Source organism: Helobdella robusta, assembly GCF_000326865.2.
Source record: "Helobdella robusta unplaced genomic scaffold HELROscaffold_56, whole genome shotgun sequence".
NCBI lineage: Eukaryota > Metazoa > Annelida > Clitellata > Rhynchobdellida > Glossiphoniidae > Helobdella > Helobdella robusta.
Window position 1 is genome coordinate 769,548 of NW_008705301.1, and position 10,000 is coordinate 779,547.

At 38.5% G+C, this 10,000-nt stretch overlaps 3 protein-coding genes across 3 annotated transcripts in view; 2 read left to right on the plus strand and 1 right to left on the minus strand.

Moving 5' to 3' along the window:
* HELRODRAFT_87103 (hypothetical protein) overlaps positions 1–998 on the plus strand; it is a gene marked incomplete at both ends in the record, with an annotated part of 1,076 nt that extends 78 nt beyond the window's left edge. The window contains 3 exons of the mRNA XM_009028468.1: positions 1–111; positions 366–489; positions 829–998. The exon at positions 1–111 is cut by the window's left edge and continues 78 nt beyond it. Coding sequence (XP_009026716.1) covers positions 1–111; positions 366–489; positions 829–998 — 405 coding nt within the window. The remainder of the gene's footprint in view (positions 112–365; positions 490–828) is intronic.
* Positions 999–3,248: 2,250 nt separating this feature from the next.
* On the plus strand, positions 3,249–8,116 carry HELRODRAFT_179757 (hypothetical protein; the record flags this gene model as incomplete). Its single annotated transcript, XM_009028559.1, has 10 exons — positions 3,249–3,387; positions 3,727–4,035; positions 4,342–4,413; positions 4,472–4,768; positions 5,110–5,457; positions 5,658–5,915; positions 6,388–6,657; positions 6,848–7,114; positions 7,402–7,531; positions 8,071–8,116. The coding sequence occupies 10 exons, from the start codon at positions 3,249–3,251 to the stop codon at positions 8,114–8,116; spliced, it is 2,136 nt and encodes a 711-aa protein (XP_009026807.1).
* Positions 8,117–8,634: 518 nt separating this feature from the next.
* Positions 8,635–10,000, minus strand: part of HELRODRAFT_193660 (hypothetical protein) — a 3,867-nt gene continuing 2,501 nt past the window's right edge. Inside the window, exons 6-7 of the mRNA XM_009028560.1 lie at positions 9,861–9,947; positions 8,635–9,679 (exon numbers count right to left, since the gene is read on the minus strand). Of these exons, the coding sequence (XP_009026808.1) occupies positions 8,942–9,679; positions 9,861–9,947 (825 nt within the window). The 3' untranslated portion in view covers positions 8,635–8,941. The remainder of the gene's footprint in view (positions 9,680–9,860; positions 9,948–10,000) is intronic.

Genomic DNA, 10,000 nt, shown 5'->3' on the forward strand with positions numbered 1-10,000 from the left:
GTTTCTCCTGCTAATTATTTCTTTTTTAGCACTTTGCCTCCTTCTGACGCTAAGCTGAATGCCAGCAATTTGCCATATGACTACGGATCTATCACCCAACAATCTCCAAAAGTTAGTTGGTTGGTTGATTGATTGATTAGTTGATTGATTGATGATGGTTTAATAGAGTAATTAATTGCTTGATTAATTGGTTTTGAACGGTTTACGATGTGATTTGGAAGAATAAACAAACAAACGAACAAACAAATGAACTAACGAACGAACGAACGAGCGAACAATCAACCAAAAAAAGAAACAAAAATAACTAATTAAAAATGCTTTTATAATTAATTAAATAATATTTATGAAAAATTTCATTTTAACAGTATTTATCATGGAACAACCAGCCAACCATGACTGCCAAAGATAAATTGTTTCAAAGTTCAATGGGTCAAAGAGTTCAACTGTCATTTCTAGATAAGTCCACACTCAACCAACTCTATTGCTATTGTTAGTTGAGTGATTGATTGATTGAGGATTGATTGGTTGAATGAATGAATGAACGACTGAGTGAATGATTGTTTGATTGATTTAATGACGACTGACTGACTAATTGATTGATTGATTGATTGAAAGCTGATTTTCTATTATTTAGATAATTGAACGAGTTTAACCACCGACTGACCAACTGATGAACCAATCGACTAACCAACCGACTAACCAACCGACTAACCAACCAAAAACCAACCAACCAAAAACCAACCAACCAACCAACCAAAAACCAACCAACCAAACAACCAACCAACCAGCCAACCAACCAACCAATCGACCAACCAACCAACTAAACAGCTTCTTGCTCCAGCCGACCGGACTGTAGTAACAATGGTTTTCCAGACAGCAACAACTGCAACCGGTGCATCTGCCCCGATGGTTATGCTGGGAACCTCTGCCAATATTACGCCCCACATAACGAACAGAGTATTTTTGGCTATCATTATCGTTATTTTTATTGTTATTAATTTTTGTTGTTATTATTTTTATAATTAGTATTCATTTATTTGTTTGCCCTTCTGCTCGTTCATTCGTTAATCCATTCACTCATTCTTTCGTTCTTCTGTCTATCCAACCAACCATCTATCATTAATTCATTCATGCATTCATTCGTTCTTTCGTTCATTCATTCATTCATTCATTTATTCATTCATCCATTCAAAAAAACCCTCCACATTAGATTGTGGCTCTCAGCTGGTCGACCTGACTGCAGAAGCGAACGCGACAATTCAGTCGCCTGGCTATAACAACCCTAGATACTACAGAGCTTCAGTTCATTACTGTACATGGGTTGTGATGGTAACAAATTTATTACCGTTTTTAGTATCATGATAGATGGATGGATGGGTGGTTGGATGGATAGATAGATAGAATTATGATAGATGGATGGATCATTTATTAATAATATTTCCACAATTATCATTATACCGTTACATCAGACCGCCCCTGGCTACGTAATAGACTTATCATTTTCGGGGGATTTCGGGGTTTACTGTGTTGATGAGGTGTGCTCCCATTGGGTAGAGGTCAGGTACATCCAGCCCCTCTACTATGACGGGCCCAAGTGAGTGGTAGTGATGATGATGATGATGGTTGTGGTGATGATAATGATGATGATTGTGGTGATGATGATGACGATGATGAGGACACGACGATGATGATGACAGAGAATGCATAAACGCATTCCAGGCTACATTAAATTTTCTGTACTAATCTTCTATCTCTACATTTCCCCACATCACTTAAGTTGGGTTGTATTTTTTCAAAGTTCAAATTTTTGCGCACAGATTTTGCTGCAGCACAACCCCGAGCGTCACGATGACGTCAGACAGTAACGAGATCCTCATCCTTTTCCGGTCCTATAACATTGACGGCACTTCCGGCTCCTACAGAGGATTTAACATCAATCTGAGAGGTCTTGATGATGATAATTGTAAAGATGATGACGATTGTGACTGTGGTGTGATGATGGTGTTGCTGACGATTATCCACCTTGACTGTAATCATCATCATCATCATCACCGTCATCATCATTCTCTTCATCATCATCATCATAATCATCATCATCATAATCATCATCATAATCATCATCATTCTTATCATCATAATCCTCCTCCTCCTCCTTCTCATTATCATCATCATCATCATTCTCATCCTCATCATCCTCCTCATCATCATCATCCTCCTCATCATCATCATTGTCATCATCACCACCCAGCCTACAGACCCTGTCCAGCTTGGAGAACGTCAGTGAACGTGAACTCGGTTGGAGGTCAAAATTTGTCAGCTTCACTGACGTTACAGCAATGCCAGCGGGCCTGCACAGATTCGCCAGAATGCCTTGGGATCGATTTTGCGGCTTATTCCGACATTAGATGCTTCCTCTATGAAGATCCAAATAAATTTTCTAAAAAGTATTCCACTATTGGTTGGTTGGTTTATTGGTTGGTTGGTTGTTTGATTGGTTGGTTGTTTGTTTGATTGGTTGGTTGGTTGGTTGTTTGGATGTTTGGTTGGTTGTTTGGATGTTTGGTTGGTTGTTTGGTTGTTTGGTTAGATGATTGTTTGATTGGTTGGTTGGTTGGTTTGTTGAATGTTTGGTTGGTTGTTTGATTGGTTGATTGGTTGTTTGTTTGATTGGTTGGATGGTTGTTTGGTTGTTTGAATGTTTGGTTGGTTGTTTGAATGTTTGGTTGGTTGTTTGATTGGTTGATTGGTTGTTTGTTTGATTGGTTGGTTGGTTGTTTGGTTTATTTCCCATTTTAATTTTTTCACGACAGGTGTCACCCAATATCAGATAGACAGGTCTTCATGTTCTAACAATAACGATGACCGCAGGACCACTTTTAAAGCTACTGCCGCTACTACAACAACCACAACTACTACTACTACAACTACAACAACAACAACTACTACCACCACCACTCCAGGTTTTTAACAATGTTCTCTTAAACTTTCATTATTAAAATTCATTTCATACTTAGTAGTGTTAGTGTAGTATCAGTAGCAGCAGCAGCAGTAGTAGTTGTTGCAGTAGTAGTAGCAGTACAAACATTTTTATAAAAATTATGATTCATAATTATAAATACAAATTATAATATTAATTAAACACAACAGTATGTGCTAAATGGAAAGAACTTGTAGACGTACAACTTTACGACGCAGTTCAAATCCCGACAATCACCGACTTCGAAAGCTGCCGAAGTTACTGCCTCAACATGCCGCTATGCGGCGCTTTCCAAGTAGCGATGACGTCATCGTCGTCGGTCACGTGCTACATTAAGACGTATGACGTAGGCGGTGTGACGTACGGGTATAAGAGTTTCCTGTTTATCAAGATGGCCTGCGATATTGTTGGTGGGTGTTGGTTCGTGTTGTTGTTGTTGATGTTGTTGTTGTTGATGTTGTTGTTGTTGATGTTGTTGTAGATGTTGTTGATGTTGTTGTTGTTGTTGCTGCTGTTGTTGTTGTCGTTGATGTTGTTGTTGGTGTTGTTGATGTTGTTGTTGTTGTTGTTGCTGCTGTTGCTGTTGTTGTTATTATTATCATTATTATACTTGTTGTTGTTGTTGTTATTGCTGTTATTCACGAATTTACAATACATAGGTACATACATAAAACACACACAGACACACACACACACACACACACACACACACACACACACACACACACACACACACTGACACACCGTAGAACCGTGTCCACAGTCAAGAATTATCCCAGGAGTATCTGTTGTTGGCGGCTCAAAAATCACCGACCCATACGTAACTACGGCTAGCGACTGCTTTCAAAAGTGTGGTACTACACCGGCCACAAGTAGCGGCAATTTTGGCTGCTTTGGCTTCGACTACAACTATAATGATAACTCGTGTTGGTTGCATTATAATGATATAAGATCTTCGTTGTTTTATGCTAATGATGGCGTTGCTCACGTGACGTTCAACCAGCCGTGCGTCGTTTCTGTGGCTGCTACACCTGCTGCTGCCGCTACTACTACTACTTGTAAGTTTGTAGGAAGTTTTGCATGCTGTTTGTCATGTAAAGTATTAATATCTATGTCAGACGGTGAAACATTGTTTCATCATCATCATCACAATCATCATTACATCATCACTACAGTCATCATCATCACCAAACATCATCATCCCCACAATCCTCACATCATCCTCATCATCATCCCCACAATCCTCACATCATCCTCATCATCATCATCAGTGTCAGCGTCATCATTACAATCATCATCATCACCAAACATCATCATCATCCACACAATCATCACATCATCATCCTCATCATCATCATCATCAGCGTCATCGCTATTATCCTATTACAGCCTGCCCATCCTGGTCGATAACTTCAGACGCGAGTCAAGTTGGTGGGGTCAGTATAGGTCAAAGGTCATCGATAGATGGATGCCAAAATTACTGCCTCAATTTAGACACGTGTATTGCCATTGATTTTGACTCGAACACCTTCTCATGCTGGGTTCACATCGTCGGCGCAACTAATACAACAATCTATTACAAACCCGGAGTGAAGCACGCCAACTTAAAAAGATGTGGCGACGTCGGTGTCGCGACTGCTTTAACCACTCCCGTCGCTACTACTACGACTACAACAACTACTACTACGATCACAAGGGTGTTTATTGATACTACTGGTGTTGTTGCTGCAACTACTACTGCTGCTTTTGCTGTTACTACTGCTGCTGTTGTAGTTACTACCGGAAGACCTGGTATGTTTTTATGTGCGTGTGTGTTTGTGTGTGTGTGTGAAATGGGCGGAAAAACTGATAACTAAAGGATGATTGGCGTGATGGTGTAGCGGTTAAGGGTCCTGACATTGATGCTGCAGTAACTGGCTTCGATCGCATAGAGATCCACGCCAACCACATGCAAAGTGGTTGGGATAAAGTTGAAATACCGAATTAGAAGTTAATAATTTTACGCTAAAAAATGCTTAATTTTATTTTTTTTAAAATAATTTAATATAGATTTTATTTTATAGCCGAAAATTTGATTGCAAACTAATTAATTAATTTAAAAAATTAATCTGAAAATAAAAAAAATACGCTAGGAGCAAATTGTCCAAACTACTCAACAAGCGGTGGGACTAGTTCTTTGGGCGGAGTTTTGCTGGTTGACAGATCCGGCATCCAATCATGTTTGGAGTACTGCCTGTCAAACGACGCCTGTGTCGGTTTCGATTTCAATTCCGATACAAACCAGTGCTGGTGGCACGATTCGAATACGATTAAGAATCGAGTCGACTCGGGCTCGATTACTCAGATTAAAATTATCAATAGATGTCAGAACGGAAATGGCATCACCACGGCGTTTGTCGCTACTACTACTACTACCAGTACTACCACAACTACTACCACAACCACCACCACAACAACTACAACTACTACAAAATCGCCAGGTTTGTTATTATTTATATTTTAATTTTTATGTAATAGTTCGTCTTTCAGCGTCTCACTTACTGGTGTTACACTTTTGTCCCCATTTGACATTCTACATACTTTTTATTTACAAATTTTTTTTGTTCTTAGCTAGATATCTCTCTTCAGTTTTCTACAAAAGCTCTTAAATCCGTAATTTTTGTAAACTTTTTTCATCTAGGCTCACCCTGCCAACCGGAATGGCAGACCCGGTCGGGGGTGCACTCAGCCGGGGCGGATTTAACAACCCATGTGACGTCAGAAAGCGATTGTATGACCTACTGCGTCGGTCTTCCGGACTGCATGGGAGTTGACTACAATTGGAATGCGAATCCCAACGAATGTTGGGTTCACAAGGATGCCAGAAACTTTCAGCGTGTGTATCAGGATCTCGCTGTAAATCAATATATCCTAACAAAGAGGTGCCCTATAGAAACTGGTTAGTTTGAGTCTGAGTCGGTGGTCATTAAGACGGGATTGGATGTTTGGTTGAATTTATAAGATGTCATTATCATTATTAGTCTTAGTAGTAGCAGTAGTTGTAGTAGTAGTAGTGTAGTAGTAGTTGTAATAGTAGTAATGTAGTAGTAGTTGTAGTAGTAGTAACAGTAGTAGTTGTAGTAGTAGTAGTAGCCAACTAACTTCTCAAAAAAAAAATAAAAAATTTATTTGGTTGGGCGATTGATTAACAGTGAGTGTGGTTTTGCTAGAGGACACCCTTAAAATACGTTGATCCCATTTGAAAGTGTCTAATTCAGTGATGAGTTTTATGTTTTTTTTAACAACAACAACAACAACATCAACAAAAACAACATCATCAACAACAACCATAACAACAACAACACAACCCACAGAGCCTGTCCCAACAACAACAACACAACAACAACCAACAACATCCTCAATAACGACAGACTGCAATGCTAAGTGGATCATTAACTACGGCTACTTCTCATACGGTGGACGTCTAGACGACAGTCAGACGACGATTGAATCCTGTCTGAAGGCCTGTCTCGCCGGCTCAAACTGTGTCGGAATTGATGTTGACCTATCGAACTTACTCACAAGCGGGCCGGCGCGTTGTTTTTTACACGAGAGGTCTCAAGACTTCGACAACATCATTCCCGACTCCAACACAGTCCAGTACCAGCTCTCCTCCAGGTGTCCAATGCAGGATCTAACAGGTTTGCATGTTGGTGTAATGGTTAAGGTGTATGGCCTTGCTGTTGCAGGGACCGGCTTCAATCGCAGAGATATCCTCATCTATCACAAGCAATACACGTTAATACTTCTGAAAATTATTTGCGAGAGAATTAATCTTTATAGCCCTATACACTATAACAAATGAAAATTTTTTAACCAATCACATTCAAGCACCGTGCCAGAGGGTTTGGAAGATAAAACAGGGCATCCAATCAGAAGGCAACATTAAAATGAGTGTGCCCATGCTCTTACCTGATTGCATGAAGTACTGCCAATCGTTTGCCACTTGCATTGCCATTGGCTGGAATCCATCCAATAACGACTGTTGGGTTTTGAGTGACCCCAGTAAAGTTGACAAGACGTACACTAACTCGATTCCAAAAAATTTTCTCTACATGCAGATGGTAGCTAAGTGTGCACCTGGCAGTGCACAAAATGGTGAGGAAGATTGTTGATTAGTTGGCTAATTGATTTGTTAAAGATTGGTTGATTGATTGATGATTGGTTAATGATTGGTTGATTGATTGATGATTGGTTGATAATTGGTTGTTGATTGGTTGATTGATTGATGATTGATTGATTGCTTGATTGAACAAGATTATTTTTTTGAGTCAAATAGAGTTAAAACACAACTGACACCAACACAACTGATCACACAACGAAGTCGTCAGCATTTTCGGTTGTCGCTTCCTTACCATTTTTACTACTAATAATCAAAATCACAGGAGTGTGTGGCGGATTGGGAGCTCAGCCGGGCCAACTCAACCCCCCTTGCATGTCCTTAGAGCTTCCACCCAGGACCTGCCACCAAGATATTATATCCCTCAAAAACGACAACTATGGGTCGTCTATTAGGTTAGTTTATACAATTAAAAAGTCATACATACAAAAACATACACACATACACACACACATACATACACACACGTACACACAGAATGACGTCATTCTACGTTCCGTGTGTGACACCATCTTGTTTAGGCGGTTCTCAGCTGGTTAATGTTGGAAACATTGTAAGATGTGCAGGTTCGTTTATGCTTCGTGTATTATACAATGTACATAAAACATCTCATACATACATACATCTCGAGTATACATACGTACATATACATACAAACATACACGCACACATACATATATACAAACATACAAACAAACAGCCATTGGTTGGACATCGTGGTCTGATTGTTCAAGACCTTGCGCCGGGGGCATACAAAGAAGATTCTACTTCTCTGTGGCCAAAGAAAACCAATACATCACGTGAGTTATTATTATTACTACTATTATTATTATTATTATTGTTGCTGTTGTTGTTGTTGTTATAGCTATAATTATAAATTTATGGTCATGAGCCATTACAATTTTTGTATCATCATCGTGATACAATTTGACAGGAGTAACCAGGAAGATAAGCTTTGTAATAATTTTCCTTGCAAGTAACTTTTGGATTATACGGCTAGGTGTGTGTGTGTTTGTGCGTGTGTGTGTGCGTGTGTGTGTGTGTGTGTGGGCGTGTTTTGTTATCAAACTGCTTTTATTCATGTTTCTGTCTATTTTATTCATCCATTTGTTAGTTCGTTCTTTTGTTCGTTCGATCGTTCATTTATTTATTTAGGTTTTTATCGATTGATAACTTTGTCTAGTTACACGTTAATTCATTCATTCATTCATTCATTCATTCATTCATTCATTCATTCATTCATTCATTCATTCATTCATTCATTCATTCATTCATTCATTCATTCATTCATTCATTCATTCATTTATTCATTCATTCGTTCGTTCGTTCATTCATTTATTCATTCATTCATTCATCAATTCACCGATTGATTAATTCATCCATTAATTCATCCATTCATTCGTTCATCCATTATTTCCTTCCTTCATCCATCCATCCTCACATCAACCTTCCAATTTTAAAACATAGAACAATTAATCTGACGTAAAAGCATAGAAAGTACACCAGGGTTTATTTTTACTAGAAAAAAGGCTTATAACACGACTGCATTATCGTTGGTTTGTATATACTAATTACAATAAATGTGCGCGTGTGTGTTTATGTGTGTGCGTGTGTGTGTGTATGGTGTGTGTGAATGTGTGCGTGTATGTGCGCGTGCGTATGTGTGTGAATGTGTGCGTGTGTGTGTGTGAATGCGTGTGTGTGGCGTATGTGTGTGAATGTGTGTATGTGTGGTGTGTGAATGCGTGTGTGTGTGTGTGTGTGTGGTGTGTGTGTGTGTGTGTGTGTGCGTAAACGAACACGAATCACCATGATTTGATCACATTCCTGGCGAGAGTTAAGTTTGGAATGGCTTCTGAAATGTTGACATTGTCGCTTCTCTTCCAGGTCCCAGTCAGCATGTACGCATGCAGCCAATCATGGTCGGTGTAGGCGTATTTCTGCTTATTATAACTATAATTATTATAATAATTATTATTTTTATTAGTATTATTATTATTAATGATATTATTTTTATTATTTTTATTATTGTTGTTATTATTATTATTATTATTGTTGTTGTTGTTTAGATCATTCTTTAGATTATTATATAAACGCTCGTTCTCGGAAATGATATTTTCGACATTATTATTATTATTGTTATTATTATTATTGTTGTTGTTGTTGTTGTTGTTGTTGTTGTTTTTGATGCTTTTTCTGTGATGACGATGACGTTTAATTTCGGCATCATCAACAACTTTATTATTATTATTATTGTTGTAATTGTTGTTATTACTGTTCTTGTTGTTGTTATTATTGTCGTTGTTATTGTTGTCGTCGTCTTCTAAGTTCGGAGAAATGATTTCGTTATCAAAGACTGTGAATATCAACTTCCGGCAGACAGCCTGCGCCTGTCTCGAAAGGTTTATGAAGTTTTCGGGCAGACACTTCTGCGACAGAGTTTCACTTTCGCTTTTGTCGTACGTGGGGAAGAAGTATTTTGGCGGGAGTTTCGTCACAGTTAACTTGTTATCTTGGGCGTATTTAGGATCTTTGGGTTTTTCCTTGTGATCATCAGTACTATCATTATCATCATCATTGTCGTCACAGTAGTAGCAGTAGTAGTAGCAGTAGAAGTAGTAGAAGTAGTAGTGGTAGTAGTAGTAGTAGTAGTGGTAGTAGTAGTAAAAGTAGCAGTAGAAGAATAATAAAAAAATAATTAAAAATAATATTTTTTTCACTAACCGTTTTAAGCCACTTGTTATAAGCGTCCGTGAAGAAGGTAGGTCCTGTGGATTTGAGGTAATCTCCAAAGTGGTCTTGGGCAGCTGACTGAATGAATGAATGAATGAAAAAAGAATGAATGAATGACTGAATGAAAGAAT